We start from the raw sequence: 21413 nt of genomic DNA on the forward strand, positions 1-21413 counted from the left end.
CATTATATAACACTACAGCATGAAGGTACAGAGCACTGGTTTATTGGGGGGGGGGGGGGGGGGGGGGGACATAGAAGGAAACATATCTTTTTAAACCTAAAGGAACACTTTTGGACAATTGATATTATGTGGCTGGAACCCTAATTGATCATCAATAATTACCGCCAAGATCTTTAAAGAATGAACAACCTGATACCTATGTTTACTAAGGTGAGCTATGGGCATGTTTGCATTTAACACATGTAAATGGTTTACACACGTTAAATGCTAATGCGCCCATAGAAATGTATAAGTGCGTTAGCGTTTTAACGTGCCTTAAATTTAAAGGCACATTAGAAACGCTAACACACCTTAGTAAACAAACCCCTGAATTTGTATGCCAGTAATTGAGAGAGGATCTTGCAGTAGAGTTCCTACTTTCTGTGAAATAGAAGGGCCTTGGACATATCGGGGTTAAGTTTTAATTTCTGTGAATTTAGCCAAGTAGCTATGGTATGAAATTTCCTAGTCAATAATGACATGGCATGTGGTAATGAAAGATCAATGATGCACTGTAACTGAATGTCATAAGCATAGAAGAACAAGGTTAACTCCAATGATTGTATTAATGTGGCAAAGGCACTAGGAAGATATTGAATAAAGTTCATGCAAAAAAGTTGAGCCCTATAGTACACCACAAGTGTTAGAACAGGATGGAGATAAAGATTGCCCCAGAATAATAAGGGGCCATTTTTACTAAGGTGCATTAGCGTTTTTAGCACAGGCTAAATGCTAGAAACACCCATAGGAATATATGTCTCTAGCATTTAGCGCACGCTAAAATCTTAGCACGCACTAAAAACGCCAGCGTGCCTTTGTAAAAGACCTCCTACGTAAGTAGGAACAGAATGAAGTAAGAACTGTGCCTATATCTTATAATCTGCTAAATAGCATGATCTACAAAACAGATGAAATATCTTAAGAGATCAGGATCACTACCTTATTTTGGTCTAGATTGGTTGGGATAAAAGGTGACGATACCTATGAGTGGTCTTAGTGCAGTGATTTTGTGAAATCCTGATTGATACGAGTGCACAATGTTGATCTGATAAAAGGAACTGTGAAAGTTCATTCAATACAAAACTAATTTCAGTCAGTAAGTCAGTGACTGACCAATAGTTACTTTCCGCCAAACCTTTCTTGGTATCTGACACTGGGGCAGCTGTTTGCTAATTTTCAGGTATCAGAAATAATGACTAGTTCTAGAGATGATACAAGCAGATTGTGGAGGTATGAAAGAAATAATTGAATAGCTTGCTTAGAATAGATGGAATAGAATTCGCTGGCACAGTAGTAACACCGACAGTTTTTGTGGTTCTTTGAAGATCTGTACAACTACAGATATTAAATAAAGAAAATGTGCTACGAGAAAGCCAGAGGTTTGAAACTAAGTTGCTTAAGGATGAGGAAGGTGTTTTAGAAAATACAATTGAGTGCTGTAACCTATCTTCCGCTCAAAGTAAGACTCTAAAGTCAACAGCTTGAAGGGGCATTGTAGTCTACCAGTGGTATAGGAGCATCTGTTATGGACAGAAGAATACAGAGAGTCTTGCAGAGTTAGGTAGCATGATGATCAGTTTAGATAAATAAGTACTCCTAACAAACTGAAGTATCACTTTGTACATTGAGGCTAATTATTTGGATAGTATTAGGGGATCTGCTCTATAATATTTCCCCACCAACCTTCTTTGTGGCATAATTGAGTCTAGGACAAGTTCATAAAGGAAAAGGCCATAGTCTGCCATCGGTAGCATGAAATCTTACTACTATTTGGGATTCTGTCAGGTACTTGTAACTTGGATTGACCACTGCTTGAAGCAGGATACTGGACTAGATGGACCATCGGTCTGCCCAAGTCTGGCAATTCTCAGTGGTGTGCTGTAGCCGTTTGTTAAGTTTTTATGAATGTTGGGAGGCATTTGTTACAGGAGGCTCCCTGTGGCTCCTTTAACAACCGGCTCCCAACTCCCTTTTACTTTGCTAGGGGGATGCTGAGCCCCCACCAGCCAAACAGGAGTACCACCACTCCCCACTGCTTGTTGCTGGCTCTGAACATGTGCAAGAAGTCCCGGCCTGCCACTCAGAGCCAGAAACAGCAAGGGGTAGCAGTCCATTTATTTGGTTGTCAGGACTTGGCCTCCTTGCCAGCAAAGGTATGCCTAGTGTGCCCGCACTGCGGGAGGGGGGAGAGGAGAGAGAAATGCATTGCCCCTCCTAGTTCAGCCCTGGGCCCTCTCCCCAACATTGCAGGGCTGGCTGTGCCCAGAGAGAGATCCCATCTGGCTATTCTTACATATACATAAGTATTAGCATACTAGGGCTACAAGTCCAGTATCCTGTTTCCAACAGTGGCTAATCCAGATCACAATCCCACAAGAGTAAAAATAGATTTTATGCTGCTTATCCCAGGAAATGAGTAGTGAGTTTTTCCCAAGTTCACCATAAGAATGGTTCACGGACGTTTTAGGAAATATTTTCACCGATTTGTTCTTAAATACGCATCTTAGTAACTTCATTGCATGTCCCCTAGTCTTTGTAGTTTTAGAAAGCGTAACAAGCTATTCAGATCTCTCACTCCACTCATGATTTCATAGAATGCTATCATAGCTCCCCTCTCTCTAACATGAAAAGCTCTAACTTCAAGCCTGATGGTCTATCTAGCCTGCCCAACAATTTAGCCACAACAGCTTTAAATCATGTTATGTCAAGTCAACATATAAAACAGTGTGCCATTATCCCTATCCCTACACTACACCTAAGTGAGCTGACATCATTAACAGTCAAAAAAAAAGGCGGAGGATCCACAAGATCCAATGTGGTAAAACACAAAGACACACTTCTGAACAAAATCATATTAAAAAGGATTTCATTCACTACAATACATAAAAGAGCAAGATGACTAAAACATTTAATGTCCTTAGGCAGATATAGGGCCTCACCCATGACCTCTGCAGGGGCATTAATACCTCCTTTCTTCTGCTGGATATCTCTTTGGTCACAAACTTGTCACACTGTTTTGCCATCTTGAGATCCTCACATTTTCACCCCAAAGTCCCTCTCCTATCAGCTTCTCACCTCTTCATACATTTCTTGGATTTCTACACCCCAAAGCATGTCTGCATTATTAAAATGTGCACTGCCAGGCCTTAGACCATTCTTCTAACGTTTGTAGAACACTTCTTGTGTTGTCCACTCTGTTGCAACTCATCCCAGCCACAAAATGAAAACATATTGAATAGAATCAGATCCAGTACCAATACCTGAAAGTCAGTACTCACCTTTAACTGAGTGAATTCCATTTACCACCACCTTTTGTCATTATGTCTGTCAGCCAGTTTCCAATCCACTTATTCATGAGTCTCCATCTACCTGGCATGCCCCAGGTGCTTCTGCATTGCCCACATCTGTGTCCAACCCTCAGGGCTGGCTCAAGGCATGAGTCAGGAGAGCCACTAGCTCAGGGCACCAAAAGCTTGACTCAGCAGCTCACCTTTCACAGCTATGTGTGTTCTATCACCACTGTGATCTTCTCTGCACCGCCACTGCAGGCTTAAATACGAGACCAGGTAAAGGAGAATTGAGCAACATTCTTGCTGCTGTTCAAGATAGAGCCATACCAGCAGGTGGGCACCAGTTTTAACAGCTGACTCAGAACACCACAATCCCGCAAAGCCAACACTGTTAATCAGGGCTTTTTTTGAGGGGGTACTGAGTAATGGCACCTTTTCCATCATCTGCTAAAATTAACCCATGGACCTCAACTTTTAATGAAAGAGCTTAGGCTCTATACACCAATTCAGCCTTGTCACAGATTCTGTGACTGGTTGCAGGGAGCCTGGCTATTGTGGGGTGGGCCCCTCAGTGATCACCTCACCCCTGAAGGGTGGCCTGGCATTTGAGTACCGGCACCTTTTTCTCTAGAAAAAAATGCACTGCTGTTATTCCTCCCCCCACCCCCACATCATGTCCAGCTTCTACCATCTGTGTCCCTATTCACTTTTCAGGTGCTCAAGCATCTATGCCACCGGCACCCTTATTCTCCTTCCCATACTCCCTAACCTTCCCATAATCCCTAACCTCCCCACCCCAAATCCAGCATCTCCCCATCTGCATCCTTACTCTCCCCTCCCTAATGTCCAGCACACCCCTCCGAATTCTTCAAGTCTAGAATCTCCTTTACCCACCATCTATCAGCAACCCAATACCAAACCTGTAGTTCCCTCACAGCTACCACAGACACAACACAGGAACTGCCTTCAAACACATGCGCTGAAAGCAACACCAAGTCCTTCCCTCCTCTACCACAGACTTCCTATACTATGGGGGGCAGGACCTATCTTTCAGCCTGCATGTCAAAGACAGTCCCTGCATATCGTTTCAGTATTGCAGCTGCTGTACATTCAGGCCCATGATGGGTCACACCTTGAAACCTGTCTGTGAGGTGGGGGTTGAGTACTCTAAGAGGGCTCCGAACATGAAGTGGCGGCTGCTACCACCCTTGCTGGACCCAGAGACCCATTCCAACATTGTTGGTCAATCAGCTTTTCAATTACTGGTTTAAAAAGTCTACTGGCCTAGTCATATAAAAACTGCCTAGCTGCAACCCTCCGACACGCTTCTGCTGTTGTGTAGCTACCCATGTGTCAACTCTATGATTGCCCACTCACTCCAGCACTGCTGCATATGTCTAACCCTTTACCTCAGCCTGCAGCAACCCCTTGACACTTCACCCCCATTCCTACACCTTCTGTACACTGGTTCTCCACAAGATTCACCATTTCCACAGGGCAGGATTAAACCTTCAGTGGGCCCTAGACAAATGAGTTGAGTCCATCACTGTATAGAACTCCCCCAACCAGGCCCACATCAGTGGAGAAGTAGCCGGCTGTTATAGCACTGGACTAAGAATCAGGGTAACCCAGAACAAAGCCCACTGCACCTCCTTTGCCTCATATACAAAAGGATTATGAACCCTCCAGAGATTTAAAAAAAATAAAATAAAAAAGGTACCGTGTCTGAATGTATACTGCTTGGATAGCTTTCAAGCAGTAAAGAAGAATTAAATGAATGTGGTTCTAACTGCAGATCAAAAACAGAAAGAACCGCAGGCTAAGAAGCACTGCTCAGCAACTCCTCCTGCTGACTACAAGATAGCACAAAGGGGAGTGGGGGTGAAGCATAGATCTCTGAATGGCAGTGACACAGGTTCCCCTCCCTACACCCACATACTTTCTCACAGCAGCTAACCTATCAGGGCAAAAAAAAACCTGTCTTCTGGAGCTTCTGAATTAGCACATATGACAGCACTCCTCCTAAATATGTAGACATGTTTATTTTCTCTATTATTTAATCCCTGACCCCCCCTACACACACACACACACACATACAATATCCACTGCCCTTTCAGAAGTCCATCTCAAAAAAGCTTCAGTAGCAGGACACAGAACTTCCTACTGCCTCATCTCTTCCAATGTATAATTTGCTTTCTACTGCTCCTATCTCCACCATTTTCCCAGTGGCTGCATTCAAGTCGACCTGCTTACTTCTGGACCCTTCCTACATGGACTGATTATGGAGACACAAGCGTCATCAGAAACGCTAAAAGGGGCTGACTAATGCTTCAGGACAACTCCATCAGCATGACAACAGATGCATGAGGGCATAAGGCAGCCTCCAATAACCAAAGAGTGACATGTCTACCACGTACACTGAAACCTTACATTTTTCCAGGGAAGCCTGCAAGAATTCAGGCATTAAAAAGTTATTGGGGGAGGCATTCCTCCTAACCAGATAACTTCCACAGACAGGGTCAAACCTGAATAGTGCTGCTAAATCTGGGCAGACTGCCTTGGCACTATCCAGGTTAAGTGGGGCAGTCCAGGGCCAAAATTGGGAGTTACACACTTAGTAAAAGTGGGCAGCAGTTAACTAATTTCTTACGCACAGACATTCAATACATGCCCATATATTTGTACCAAAGAAATAAGGCAGTGATTTCATGTTTGAATGTATGCTTGCTTTCTTACTCATTTACTGGAGCCTGTGTTCTAAGTTGAGGGTGTGTCCTGTTTTCCACAGCTATTGCCATTAATTGCCTTCCTTGCACACAGGCTCTTCCATTCTTACTATCAGCTGTACAAACACATTCCATCTTCTGATTAGTATTGTGTGGAACAATTTTTAACACAAACTAGGGCAAATCAGAGCTGGAAGATATACACAGCAGCCACACCCACAGGCTTTGCCTGAAGTTTTGTCATCCTTACAGCAGGGGTGTAGCCAGACCTCAACTTTTGGGGTCTGGAGCCCCAAAGAAGGGGGGGAGCCACAATTTGTCCCACCTCCCTGTTGCAACCCCCGCCCCACCTCAACCCCACACACCTTGGATGGTGGGGGTCCCCAACCCCCGGCTGCTGAAGCTTTTCTCCAGTGCTGTTCTCCGTGCATTGCCTGCCCTGCTATCTCTCACGTCGTGTGCATGCTCGGTTTTTGTGATGAGAGAGGAAGCAGGGCAGGCAATGCAAGGAAAACAGAGCTAGAGAAAGATTTCAGATGGTGGGGGATTGGGGAACCCCTGCCAGCCAAACCAGGGGCCTCGGATCCAATTTTGGGGGGCCCAGGCCTCCCATAGTTACACCACTGCCTTACAGTACTCCTCCTCGGTGGCTTTCCACCGCAGAAATCATATTCAGAGCCAGGTGTTGGCCTGTGTTAGAATACAGTTAGTTCACAGTTGTGACCAGCAGTACAACACTGCAAAAATGACCATTCCTGGCTACTCCCATGTAAGGCCTGACTCATTGAGGTTTCACGCCTATTCTGCATTTATAGGAAAAGGCCTGTATGAATCAGGCCCTACAGAATCTCAAAACAGTCAAAATGTCTGCAAGGCATCCTTCAGTGTTTTCAGAAGCCAGCTGTAGAGTCCCATAACCCCTGTTTCCAAGAAAACACATTAGACAAAAGATTTCTGTAGATGGATTTTATAGATTTGGTATGTTTATGGAAAATGAGAAATTCTTATCCATTTCCATACTGTAACTGAATCATGTATTTCATGTTTTGTGTGAAATTTCACTTTTTTGTTGAGATGGACAGGGTATGCCTGTGATACTAGCTGCACCTGCTTGTACTAATGAAACACTCCATTCAAATTGAAGCAAAGAGCACCATCTGCTGGTGAAAGTGTAAAGGGCCAAGCTCAGCCTTGAAAACTTCTGGAATGACCAATTCATTGTTGTAGTGGGGACCTGGAATTTGTACAGTTTCTTTGATGGTAAGTTGGCACCACACTACCTAGGTAGTTTTGGCAAATTTTTCACTGCATTCTTTTGAAGTCTTGTACGTTTATTTTTGTTGTTTTTTTTTTAAATTTAAATAGACCCAGCTACAGGTGACAGCAGCTATACCGACTACCTTGTCCATCTCTGTTGTCCCTCATATCGGTGAGCCTGATTTAATCCACCTCTTCAATGGTGGGGCCAGATGATCCTCCCCCCGTGCCACTGCCTGCACCGGGGAAGCCACCAGGCATACCACCAGGCATGCCACCGGGCATACCACCAGGCATTCCACCTGCACCAGCACTCTGGTAGAGTTTGGTGATGATGGGGTTGCAGATGTTCTGAAGTTCCTTCTGCTGATGCTCATATTCATCCTTCTCAGCCATCTGAGGGAGAAAGAGACAACAGTGAGGTCTCCCATAAGGTCTCAGCTTAAAATTCAGCCAGCCATTTAGTACTTGTCATGCCTAGCCCAAGGGTATCCAACAGTCTAAGCAAACTTCAGCCGTGTCTGCCAAACCACCCCATGGGCAGCTCGAGGTCTTACAGATAATTTGCATGTACTGCCTCCGTTGTATGAAAATCCATAATGAATATGGAGGAGTGAAGGAGTAGTGAAGGAGTGGTTAGTGCAGCAGACTTTGATCCTGGGGAACTGGGTTCAATTCCCACTGCAGCTCCTTGCGACTCTGGGCAAGTCACTTAACCCTCCATTGCTCCAGGTACAAATAAGTACCTATATATATTATGTAAATCACTTTGAATGTAGTTGCAAAAACTACAGAAAGCCTCTCTTATGGGAATGGGACTATCTTGAAAAGCCGATTGGCTGGATGTGTCCTGAAGACTGGATTGAAAACCCCTTGTCCAGCTACTCCTGCAATACACTAGTACCTGTCATGCTCAGAATTGCACACCATTTCCTTTTTCACTCCTCACCTGGTTCCTGTCAAGCCAGGAAATGACCTCGTTGCACTTGTCCAGGATTTTCTGTTTGTCCTCAGGGCTGATCTTGTCCTTCAACTTTTCATCCTCCACAGTGGATTTCATGTTAAATGCCAGCGACTCCAGCGAGTTCTTGGCCCCAACTTTCTCCCTCTGGGCATCATCCTCAGCCTTGTAGCGATCAGCTTCCTGCACCATACGCTCAATCTCCTCCTTACTGAGTCGGCCTGTGCAGACAGAAGGATCAACAGGGGAAAGGGGTAGAAAAATGGAAGAGCACAGGAAAGAGGAGAAAGTTGATGGAAGAAATGAACAGACCATATATCAGTTCATGAGCACTAACTCAACTAAGGGTGGCCACAATGTTCTTTAAGGAGGGGGGGGGGGGGGGGGGGGGAATAAGTGTTCTACATTCTAGAATACAAAATTGTCCTGTTTATCAATTTACCCATACCTAGAAAAAAAGTTTCCTTTTCTTACAACATACATGGGAAGATCTTGGATTTTAAAGAGATGTGGTCCAGTACCATCACCTCAATCACTTCTGCTCTCTCCCCTGTACCTTTGGTTTCATCCTCAGTTATTTCTCCAGTTTTATGGAGCCTCCTCCTGACAGGCTGACGGTTTCCTTTTCATCTCCCCTTGGCATAGGTAGATTCCTGTTGGTCTCTCCCATGCCTTGCAATTTCTCTCTTCCTCCAAATTCCTATATTACACCCCCCTCCCCAACCTTCCCCTCCAGGAACTTCTGTGGCCATCTTCATTTAAAACCATCTCCTCTGCCCTCCTGCAAAGGTTTACTTCCCCATGTCCATAGCTTCCTTTCTCATTTCCCTTACCCCCCCCCCCCCCCAAACTACCTTTCCTTTAATTTAAAGACAACCACCTTAATACTTTATCCCCCTCTTCTCACCTGGGACCAGATGCACTAAACTTAATGAGCCAGCAACGTGGTTTTTAAACTGGTTCTAGCCAGTTTAGCGTGCAAGTAGTAAACCGGGACACGCACAAAAAAGGGTTCTCTGAGCCATTTTCCTGTCACAGTAGCAGCTAACGAAAACGGAACTCAAATGAGCTAATTACTATTCTAATGTGAATGTGATGCGATGCACTATCGTTTCCGACCCCATGCACTGTGGAAAACCTAATGGGAGGTCTGACTCTGCACCTCTCACTGGGGCTGCTGTGAGCAGGACCCATGCAGAGCAGGATGCCCATTGCAAAAATCGGAAGAAAAAAAAAACGTCGAAGTGCTCATCAGGGACGTCCTTTACTCAAAAAAAAAAAAAAAAAAAGATACGTCCCTGACGAACACTTCAGCGTTTATTTTTTCCTCCGATTTTGTGATGGTCGTCCTTTTTGGATGTGTTTTTCTTACGTGCCCAAAATGACCACCGCTGGATAGAATTGGAGATCGGGACGTGCGAGGATGTCCAAAGCAAAACTATTTGGATGTCCCTTTCGATTATGCCCCTCCACCAGGTCTCTCAGCCAATTACAGCGCGTTTAGCTGTCACTGGTGTCAGCTAAACGCGCTGTAATTGGCTGAGAGACCTGGTGGAGGGGCATAATCGAAAGGGACGTCCAAATAGTTTTGCTTTGGACGTCCTCGCACGTCCCGATCTCCGATTCTATCCAGCGGTGGTCATTTTGGGCACGTAAGAAAAACACATCCAAAAAGGACGACCATCACAAAATCGGAGGAAAAAATAAACGCTGAAGTGTTCGTCAGGGACATCCTTTTTTCTTTTGAGAGTGACATGTATGAAGCCATCTTTGGCATGCGCAGAGCAGCCAGCATAAGGATTGTGTAAACCCCCTAGTCGTGGAGCGGGTAATTACAATAATTAAAGAAATAAATATATAGGAATGTCACAGTTTCAAATAGGGTTCCCAAATAAACTCCACGCAACCAAGGGATTTGACAAGAAAAAAAAAATTAAATATTTTATTAAATGATAAAATAAATAGAAACACTTGTTGGTTATGTTCCTTAATGTTGGTACCAATTATTAAAGTTTGCTAGTATTGCACAAAAATAGTGCAAGGTGTTAAATACTTTGTGATAGGTTACAAAGGCAATAAGATGTTCAAAACTACAATTACAGTTACCAAGACCCCAACCCCACTGCTGCAATAACATAAAACATCCCAAACATGTACACAACCCCAATTATTGTATTCAGATCTGATATATATATATATTTTTTTTTCAATTTGTCTGCACACAATAATGTTACCAGTGTATCAAATCTTTGCATCGCTGCTCTCTTGCGTTGGGTACCTTGGTCTTCTCCACATTACAATTGGCTGCTCTGCGCATGCTTGGCTGGCCAACTGGCTTCCCCTCCTTAGGAAGGAAATCGCGTGCAAATGAGCTAACAGCGAGCAGCTCATTTGCATGTGATTTTCTTCATGCATGCCCGTTTACCAATTCGCTAAGGGATCGGTAAGGGAAGGGCTCTTTCTGTGGAGTTAGTGCATCTGGCTGCTGGTTGCTTTCAATTTCTTAGGGACAGCTATACTAGCAGAACAGTGGTAAAATGGCATGGTTAAGATATGGTGAAAAAGAGGCAAGCTTCCTTTATAGTCAGGGGGCACAGGAGAGGGGAGGATATCACAGGGAACCTAAAGGAAGGCCATGTATGTGCATAAAGGCAACATGTGCCTCTAAATGCTTTAGGAGCAACCTGTCCTAACATTCCTCAACAAAGCTACTGCCTGCTCTGAGCCCACAAGGAGGAATAAAGGGTCAACTTAATTGTACTTTGTTTCCAAAGTTTGCACTTTTTTTTTTGTCTGGCTACACCTGGCTAGAGGGCAATTTCAGGCACCTAGAGGGGTTAATTTTATGAGGTATGTTTTCCACACAAAAAAAGGAGTTATAACTAAGCACTTGTATACATGTATAAAGAGTAGGTGCACCTCAAGATTGTGCCTAATTTTACCTGATCTGTACATAGATGTTATGGAATAGAATAGTGACATGTATGTTTTATACAGTATCAACCTGTTGCATGAAGTAAATATTCACTGAAATATAAAAAATTGTAACCCCCTGGGGGAAACTGGTATGTAAAAAGTCTGAGCGAGTTTCCCCCAGGGATTATTAGAACATAATTTGATGTTGAATAGAGCTTGAGAGGCATTATGGGAGTGTGTCAGCTTTGTAGGGGGGAGGGGGAGAACAAACCCAACCGATTCATATGTGGTGTCTGTAGTAGTATAACTCTATTGACATATGAGAGAAAAAGTTATACTGTAATGACAGACAGTGGAATGTAACTGGGGGATAGGGCTAGTGCATAATAAAAACATTTGAAATACTGAACACAGGGTCTTTGTTTGCACTAACCCCCCCCCCCCCAACAAGACCCATGGATCTGAGGGGCATCCTGACAGGCATCAGAAACTGACTGCCACAAGTTGATCTCTGCCGAGTAACAGAGGTTGCAGGGCAGGGAGAACGAGCAAGAGAGCAAGTGAGATTTCCCACCCCCAAGGGGGGGGGGGGGGGAATAAAGATAAGGACAGGGACCAGGAATCAGTCCAGTAGCTGGGGAAAAGCTCAGCAGGATGCATACCTGGCAAAGGAGCAGGCAAGCCGCAGCCTTGGATTGTCTTGCTGGGTGGGCTGGGCTTGAGACTGAAGAGCCATCTAATGAGACTGAATTAGAGACATTAATGACCTATCAGTGCCCTGGTCAAAGTCCGAATTGCTGGGTGATATTTATGATACAGTGCTAACATATACAAGACTACTGCCAGCAGTTGTATATTGCTTTTGTAAGGGCTAAGCCTCCACCCCACCCCCTTTATATCCTGTGGCCTCACCCTTGTCATTTGTGATGGTGATCTTGTTCTCCTTGCCAGTGCTCTTGTCCACAGCAGACACATTCAGAATCCCGTTGGCATCAATGTCAAAAGTGACTTCAATCTGGGGCACACCCCGGGGGGCTGGTGGGATCCCTATCAGCTCAAACTTTCCCAGCAGATTATTGTCTTTAGTCATGGCTCTCTCGCCTTCAAAGACCTGTATAAACGTTGGGGGATAGAGGAGGGAGTAGACAGGTTGTTAAGTGAAAGGGTTGAATAGTATCTTCAGATTTCCTTCTTTCCCTGTTCCCCTTTACCTTTTCTTCCACCCTCTCCCCTCAAACTCTTACCTTTACTTCCACCCTCTCCCCCCAAACTCTTACCTGAATGAGCACACCTGGTTGGTTATCAGAGTAGGTGGTGAAGGTCTGGGTTTGCTTGGTGGGAATGGTGGTGTTACGTTTAATGAGGGCTGTCATCACCCCACCAGCCGTCTCAATCCCCAGCGACAGTGGGGTCACGTCCAGGAGCAGGAGGTCCTTCACGTTCTCAGATTTATCTCCAGACAGGATGGCTGCCTGAACAGCTAGAATTAATCACAAGACAGACTCATCAGGGCCTGGATAAAACAAACTCATTGCAGGAGGATTTGGTTAAAAAGAGTTAATGCAGCTGGGTTCAAAAATGTTTTGGCAACTTCCTGGAGGAGAGTCCATAATCCATTAAGGTAGGCTTCGCAGAAGTTGATGCTTATCCAAAGCAACATAGAACCTACAGTTTACAAAGCACATAAAGATCTTACTGTTTTAATAACCATGCTAACAATGATGCAGGATTACTTCTGTATGACGACAGTTTATAGATGTTTATTTTTGCTTCAGTACTCTTGTATTTGTTTATGATTGTTTGCTTTGTTGTAATCCATTTAGGCGGAATGCATATACATTTTGGGAATCTGCAAGGTTCTTGTGACCTAGATTTGCCAGTGTGACAAAGTGGCTAGGCTCAACAGACCTTTCTTCCAATCCAGTATGGAAAATTGTGTTCTTCTGTTCTTATTTGGAGGCCGTTATCACATAGCCAATTGCCTAGGTACATGACCACATAATACACAAGGAAGTGGGAACGGAGAAGGCTAGACAAACCTGAGGAACAATACAATTGAAATGACTTAAAATATGTATAAAAATAACGTAAAAGCCCCCAAAATTGTATAAAACAACACATAATGAAATATACTAAAAATTCAGTACTATACGTTGAAAGTAATGTCAATACTCAAGACTCAATTCAATAATGTACATTAGAAGTATTGAGTATTAACATTACTTTTAATGTATAGTACCTAATTTTTAGTATATTTCATTATGTATTGTTTTATACAATTTTTGGGTATTAATTTTATGTTATTTTATACATATTTTAAGTAATAAATTTCAATTGTATTGTTCCTGAGATTTGTCTAGCCTTCCTCCGTTCCGACTTCCTTGTGTATTATTACTTGTCCTGTGGGACTTTTTTGTTCAGTTACCTTCTGGTTTAAGGTACATGACCACACCAGATCAGGGCTGGACAACCAGGGCAATTACCCTGGGCCCCCATGTCACAAGGGACCCCAAACTTGCAGAAGTTGAAAGAGCCACAGCCTGTAAGCAAGCTAACATCTGCCCTGGGCCCCATCATGTCCAACACCAACCCTGCCCCAGATATTGTCAGCACTCTACAAGATTGCTGTGTAAAGTGATGTTATAATTATCATACACCCTGTTCTTTTGTCTGGATTCCATGTTTACTCAAGGGAAGAGGTATTCCAAGGCAACTTAAGATGTGCATAAAATTAAACGTTTAAGTTTGTTATGTCTCAATTCTAACTCACCCAAGAACATATATAAGAAGGTAGTAACAGAGCCAGGGATTAAAATTTCTGAACAAGGGGAGAAATGGCTTGCCAGGCAGTCCACTGGATATAGATCCATTGGCCAATTCAAAATTCAGGATTTCTACTCTACTATTCCAAAGCTGCCTACTAATAATTTACAAACTCTACAATGACTTCCTGCAGTGGAGAGTAACCAGCATTAGAACATATACATACCAGCCCCATAGGCCACGGCCTCATCTGGGTTGATGCTCTTATTGAGTTCACGGCCATTGAAGAAGTCTTGCAGCAGCTTCTGGATTTTGGGAATGCGGGTGGAGCCTCCCACAAGGACAATGTCATGGACTTGTGATTTGTCCAGCTTGGCATCACGCAGGGACTTCTCCACTGGCTCCAGTGTCCCACGGAAGAGGTCAGCATTGAGTTCCTCGAAACGGGCCCGGGTAATGGAGGTGTAGAAATCTGTGCCTTCATAAAGCGAGTCGATTTCGATGCTTGCCTGGGTGCTGGAGGACAAGGTGCGTTTGGCACGTTCACAGGCTGTGCGTAGTCGCCGCACTGCTCTTTTGTTATCTGTTATGTCCTTTTTGAATTTGCGCTTGAACTCACTCACAAAGTGGTTCACCATGCGGTTATCAAAGTCCTCACCACCCAGGTGAGTGTCCCCAGCAGTGGCCTTCACCTCAAAGATCCCATCCTCAATGGTCAGGATGGAGACATCGAAGGTACCGCCACCCAGGTCAAATATCAGGACATTCCTCTCCCCACCCACCTAAGGGAAGAGAAAGTGGGAAAGGGTAAGATGTAAGCGCAAACAATACTTTATTACACAGAAGGAATGGCTAGGTAGTCTCAGGTGATTCAGAAATGTTACACATGGATATAGTGCTATAAATACACTGCTACCCACCTGCTAAGAGGCTAGCTTTTTAAACTAAAGGTTAATTTTCTGATTAGTTCCTCACTATCCTTCCTCCCCTCTCCTCCATTGGAGTTGGGAATATATTTACCACAGAGAAAGGAAAATAAGTTTCTACTGAAGTCTATTATGTATTCAGGCACAGTAGGTATAAGATACTTGCAGCCTGAGGGCCATTGAATGGGTGTATATTCAGGTCTAGTATGTATTTTTTCTGTTCCTGGAGGGCTCACAATTAAAAAATCATAAACGGTGAAGTGGGATTTGAACATTGGTACCCTGATTCTCAACCTGCTACTCCAAATGTTAAGCAACCTCCCTGCTCTGCATGGAGGTCTGTGGACATTTTATAAGATGGCTTTGATGAAACCAAAGAGGTATTAATCCACAAAAGTCTTATGTATAAACAAAATCGATACTGCAACGTGCAATATTTTTTTTCTTGTAAATAATATCAGAGCACGTTACAATCCCGATGAAGCCGTGGGTGAAATGGGTCCTTATTGGGATTCTGTTAAAAGATAAGTGCTTTTTTTTGCTTGTCTATAAAGAAATGAAGGTAGTCCCTGTTTGCATGAAAGTTTTGCATGTTATATTTTGCACAATAAGGTTTGGGGTTTTTTGGAAGATTATTAGACTTGTCTGTTGGTAATAATTATTCAATTTCTCAGTTCCATTCTAATTGTTATTATACATGGATGACTACAAAATATTACCTTTTTTTCTCGCCTCTCAGTGGCGTCTAAGCGGCACTACTTCTTCAAATTCAATGGTCTTTTTAAAGACCAGTTATGATCATATTTTAAAGACACAATTGCCGATTATGTGTGACACTTGTCAAGACTCCTGAAGCAGGCACGCCTGTGCCGAAACATGGTACCGTGTCAATCACTATCACAAAGTTCTTACTCGTACATTGAGAGTCCTTGGTCTGTTTGGAAGAGCCTGATCCCATTCACATTGCTTGTTTAGACTGACCTTGTTGCATCTAGCATTCATTTCCATATTACATATTGTAATTACTCAATCCTCACTTATTTTATTACTACTTAATGTGTACTATCCTGCATCACTTTTTGTACCATTAGTCACAATAAGTTGTTAGCCACATCAAACCTGATCTATTGGGATAATGTGGGGTATAAATTAAATAAATAAATAAATGATAAAGATTTGTTACAAACCACAGACTGCTAAGGTCTTTTCCTTCATTTTTGTACTTTATAGTACTTACAGCACGTTGATCAAAGGTAAACTCAGTTGGTAGAGGCCACTAGCGCCCGCATTTACCTGTGCAGAATGATCAGAGGGCTCAAGAGCGACAAACAAGCATTCCAGGGAATACCGTAGAGCTCATTTAAATTACATTACAACTCAAAGCTGGCATTAGAGTTAAGCGGAGATCCTCCCTCCTACTCTGACAAGGCAGCCCAGGCTGTCAGTATCAGCTCTGGTGGTCCAGTAGACCCCACATCCAAAACTCAGCCTGGTGGTTCAGTGGGACCCTTGTTCTCACTCCCCCACCCCCACCATGGGTCCAGTGTGACCCGTGACAGGGGGCCCTACATGTTCCCCCCCTCCCCAAAAAAATGTTTTCCCTGGTGGGCTAGTGGTGGAGGGAATTTCTCCATCATATGAAGTTAAACCCTGCCCTGTGTGTTAGTCCCTCCTCCTCCATTGTCAAAGGTACAGGCAAGGGGGTTGGGTTACGGAGGTTCCCTCCACCACTAGTTCATGAGGGAAAACAAGTCGGGCCCCCTGTTGCTGGTCACACTGCCACTGGACCACAAGGCTGATTTTCTGGGGGTGGGGTCCGGGGTCCACTGGACCCCCGGGGCTGTCGATGTCAGCCTGGCTCATCGACAGCCCTGTGCATGTGTTCAAAAGTTGTGCTTAATGCACACCTTTTGAATGCATGTGCCTGCTTTGCTCCCTCATGATGAAAGCAAATAGTGCGCATATCATTTGCATACAATTAGGTTTGATCTTGAGGGAGTTAGGTCAGGGTACTCCTGTGGCAGTAAAACTCCAGCGCGGATCCATGAAGCACTGGAGTTTTGATCACCGGGACATTACTGCTGAAATCAATTGTCCACAATTTGTTAGCATTTTATAAGATAAACATTCCTATGCTGCAACACAGACAACAGTGTCCCTTGTTTTCCCCCGTTCATAATTTGGATATTTCAGCTTGTAAAACAGATGTTCATGCTGGACATTTCCAGCGAATGTCCATCTCAATTATATTAGAACAGGCTGTATCCTAGTCTAAGATACATGCATGTCCATCTGTGACATTGAAATCTTCTCAGTAGCATTTAAGAAAGAATGTCAAGTTCCAGAAACCTGTAGCAGCAACACTAGGACAGGGCTCAACTTGAGATTTTGGTGCCCATTGGCAAGACTGGAGAGTGAGGGTACGGATAAACTGAAGCCCAGGGAATGGGGAGTTTACTTCCCAAAGGTTGGGAAAAGGAGAGTTGATGCTGGGTCAGAGTACTAGGGCAATGTCTGAGCTGGAACTGGTGCACAGCTTTGAAGTTAATAGGATGAAGTTTTTTTTTTTCTTTCCAAGTATTTGGCACCTTCAAAAATATGGTGCCCTGGGCCATTTGTACCTAAATTTGGGTCTGCTGTTGGAGAATTAACAGAAAATGTGGCAATAAAGGACCTCCCTCCCCCCTCCCCCCACCCAACTTCTTATAAGAGAAAAGGCAAAGAAATGTAGTCCCTTATTTAGATCAGTTTCCCAAGTCAGTCCTGGCATACCCCCCTTGTCAGGTACTCAGGATATCCACAATGGATATGCATGAAAGATTTACACATAATGGAGGCAGTGTATGCAAATCAATTATATGTATATTCACTGTGGATATCCCAAGTATCTGACTGGCAAGGGGGTAACTCTAGGACAAACTTAAGGAACGGTTTACACTATTTTTTGATAATTTGAGATTCAGACCAAAAAGAGGAAAAAAAAATTTTGAGTCTCAATTATTGTGGGCTACGACATTAGCCCTCACTTTAATATAATGCTGAAAAACTATCACTTACCCAGATAGTGCTAGCTGAGCTCGTTTAGCTTGTACAAATGTAAGGTGGGGGTGTTCATAGGGTAGATGCATGGGCAAGAACATTTACATACACACAAAATATTGTTACATTTCATGCTTAAATTACTGCAATGAAGCGCACTCACGTCTGCTTTGACTTGGTGTTAACTCGGTGTGCCTAAATGTAGGCATGTTGATGCAAATTTGATATGATTCTTAGTGTTCAAATTTCATTTTAGAATTAGTGTGCAGCCATCTAGGCACCTAAATTGTTATAGGCGTGTTAATCATTTACGTGCCTACAATATCCTTATAGGTGCCTACATGGTTAGCGTGCACTCTAAGTGTAGGCACGCTAAAAACACTAATGCACCTTAGTAAACAGGGCTCCTAAATTGTAGCACCTAGTTACAGAATTGCCCCCCCCCCCAGATTAAAAAAATATATATATTTTCATATTCAAATTGCATTATCAATTTAAAATGTATAAGAACCAGATTTGTTCAAAAATGGAATTGCCTCCTATGCTTTAGCAATGATAGTACTAAGTAAAACTTTAGAAAAGTGTTTTTTTTTTTTTTTATTGTAAGTTTTTCTTCAGTTGGAGCACTCAACAGTGGTAGCAGAAGGTGTTTCAAGCAATGTTGAAAGCTATTAAAGAGTATTCTAAGTGAGGTCTCCTGACAAAGAAACGTTACAACACGGCCAGTGTTGAGACCGAGAGACAGTTCATAAAGCAGGAGGGTTAATTCCAAACTAAAAGCACAGGAAGATTTTAATTTGTCTAAGAGACTAAATGATTTTCAAGCAAAAGGGATTTGACAAGTCCTTTGAGACAGGGAATTAACAGAGATCTGAGCAGTACAAATAAGCGGAACTTTTTTTTCAGCAGAAGATGGAAGTGTACTGTCTGCAAGAGAGAGACAACTAGCGTTCTGCATAATTGATCTCGATACAGAGGGAAAGGCTTTTTACTCAGTCCAAAACCAAGCCAAATGACCCTTTATTGCTTCTATTGTTGAGAGGAGAAACTTCAGAGTTTCAAAAGGCTATCAGAAAAAAGCCCAGATCTATGAAACAGGAGGTTCCCCCTCCCTCCCCACAAGCAAGAGGCTGGAAGACCAGTGGATCTCCAGACCCCACTAACAAGTTTCGCTTGTGGACTCCCCCCTCCCCCCCGACACAGGGGCATGGGGGGCTGGAGGTCTGGTGGAGTAGCACATCCTTCCAATGCTGCCTCCAAAAATGTCCTCCTGTGTCTCCGAGGAGGAGGGAAGGGGGGGAAAGAAGGCCACTAGGCAAATTTACTTTGGGGGGGGGGGGGGGTTAAGGGGGCTGGAGGTCCACCAGACCTCCAGCCCCTTGTGTGCAGGTGGGGTGCAGGAACCTGCAAGCAAATGCATGCTGGACAGGGCTCCCCATTCCTCCTCAATGTTTGGCAAACCCCAACACAAGCTCTGACCTGGCGAAGAGTTTGCTGCGGGAGCAGCCCCAATATTTGGCAATCTGCCCACTGAGCATTGGGGAGGAATAGTAAATGCTCTGTTTAGCATGCATTTGCATGCTACTTGAAGTCAAAGCCAGCAAGCCCGTTGTTTCACCGCTCACAGGCTCTGACCATAGGGTGGGAGCAAATGCAGGCGCTAGTGTGGTGCAACTAGCCTCTAGCACCCACATTTGCTTCTGATTATCAGCCCCTTAAAATGCAGTTGAACCAGCACATTCTATTTGTTGAAGCCATAGAGTTGATTAAAGTGGTTTGTACCTGTAAGGCCCGACAGTACTACTGACATTTCTAGGGTATAGAAGCGAGCCTTGCAGTAGTGCGAGCTCCTTGTTTCAGTATTTGGAAGACGCAGATGTGCTTGCTTATTTTTCACTTTTCATTTTGTACTTGCTGAAAAATAAACAGTATGCCTATAGAAACCTCTTCCATTATCTCTACTGCAATAGCTGAATAAGTGAATTAGCTGCAGTTAATCATCTGCTGGATTTTTGCCAGAAAGAATTGTGGTAAGGATTTTGTGTTTGTGCTTCTAAAACCCTGTACTGCTCTCTCTGAACTCTGTGGTCACCTGTAGCAGCTCAGCAGTTAGCAACACAGTGTTTTATTTAATAAAATTGGAAGTTTTTGGAATCATCAATTGGTTTGGAGGATGAATAAGGAGGTTGCCAGCAAAATGGTGCATCTGTGGAGAAAGTCATTCATGTAGCTGAAAGTCTGTTCCATCTAGACAGTAAGCTATCCCTGTCCAGCAAAGACAGAATAGAGCGGTTAACAAGTTTTCAGAAAGGAGAGGTGAATAGTTTAACAATAAACTGTTATATTTCTCCATGACCAATCAAACCCAGTTGTCTTGGATGTGCTTGGAATCCAACTGGGTTCTATTAGTCTTATATACCACCTCTACCCTTAAAAAGGGGTCCCAAAGTGGCTTACAACAAAAAGTAGATGCAATACCTGGAGAACCAAAGAGAACTCTTGCAACATTCAGGTATCTGTGAAATACATAGTAACATAATAAGTGACAGCAGATAAAGACCTGAACGGTCCATCCAGTCTGTCCACCAGTCTCATTCATTCTCAATTCAAGATTAAAATCAACAATGATCGTGATATTACATACGTGATCATGTGTCTTCCTTTGTTGTTTCAGGGACATAAACAGTAGAAGTCTGTCCGGCTCTTTATGATCCAACTACCGGAATTGCCGTCAAGCCCACTCCAGCCTTTCCAAATCAGTCTTGTCATTTGTAGGACAGACTGTAAAAGTCTGCCCCACACTGTCCTCATGTTTCACATTACTGGAGTTTGTCAAAGCTCTCTACAGCCCATCCTAATCCAGATTTCTATATGTGGGACTCAGACCGTACAAGCCAACCCAGCCCAGCACCAGCCTTAGTTGATACAGAGTTGCCATCTAAAAACCACTTCCCATGCAAACATATATGCAACCCTTAAGTTTTTTTTTAATACAATTAATTCATTTTCTAATTAGATATCCCCCGTGTTCATCCCACGCCATCTTGAATTCCACCACACAGTTTTCTTCACCGCCTCCCTCAGGAGGGCATTCCGGGCAACCACCCTCTCCATGAAAAAGAATTTGACATTAAGTCTACCACCCCACAACCCCTAGTTAAAAATATTTTTAAAACATAAAAAACATGAATCGGCAAATCTAATAACCGGAGTATTCCAAAGTGAAGCCACCTTATAAGAAAAAGGAATACTGTAACATTCTCTTTTATCAAACACCTTTAAAAGAAGGAAACAAGCTTAAAAATTCTTGATCGTCTAGCAGGAAAAGCTTACCATTAGTAAGCTACAATGGTCAAAAAAATCTTCAGAATATCCTCGCAAAAAATTTTAAAAACAGAACATGAAATGTTTTTAATCTATTCTTTTGTTAACTGGGAGCCCATGTAGCGGTGAGACATGATCAAATCTATATTTCTGAAAGATCATGCAGGCAGCT

The 21413-nt window shown here is 43.4% G+C and overlaps 1 protein-coding gene across 2 annotated transcripts in view; it reads right to left on the reverse strand.

Annotated features, from left to right (window-relative positions):
* Positions 1-7006: 7006 nt before the first annotated feature.
* LOC115475428 (heat shock cognate 71 kDa protein-like) overlaps positions 7007-21413 on the reverse strand; it is a 37564-nt gene continuing 23157 nt past the window's right edge. For both annotated transcript variants that reach the window (XM_030211140.1, XM_030211139.1), the window contains exons 5-9: positions 14179-14734; positions 12467-12669; positions 12102-12300; positions 8262-8494; positions 7007-7708 (exon numbers count right to left, since the gene is read on the reverse strand). In XM_030211140.1, the coding sequence (XP_030067000.1) occupies positions 7496-7708; positions 8262-8494; positions 12102-12300; positions 12467-12669; positions 14179-14734 (1404 nt within the window). In that variant the 3' untranslated portion in view covers positions 7007-7495. The remainder of the gene's footprint in view (positions 7709-8261; positions 8495-12101; positions 12301-12466; positions 12670-14178; positions 14735-21413) is intronic.

Source organism: Microcaecilia unicolor, chromosome 8 (assembly GCF_901765095.1).
Source record: "Microcaecilia unicolor chromosome 8, aMicUni1.1, whole genome shotgun sequence".
NCBI lineage: Eukaryota > Metazoa > Chordata > Amphibia > Gymnophiona > Siphonopidae > Microcaecilia > Microcaecilia unicolor.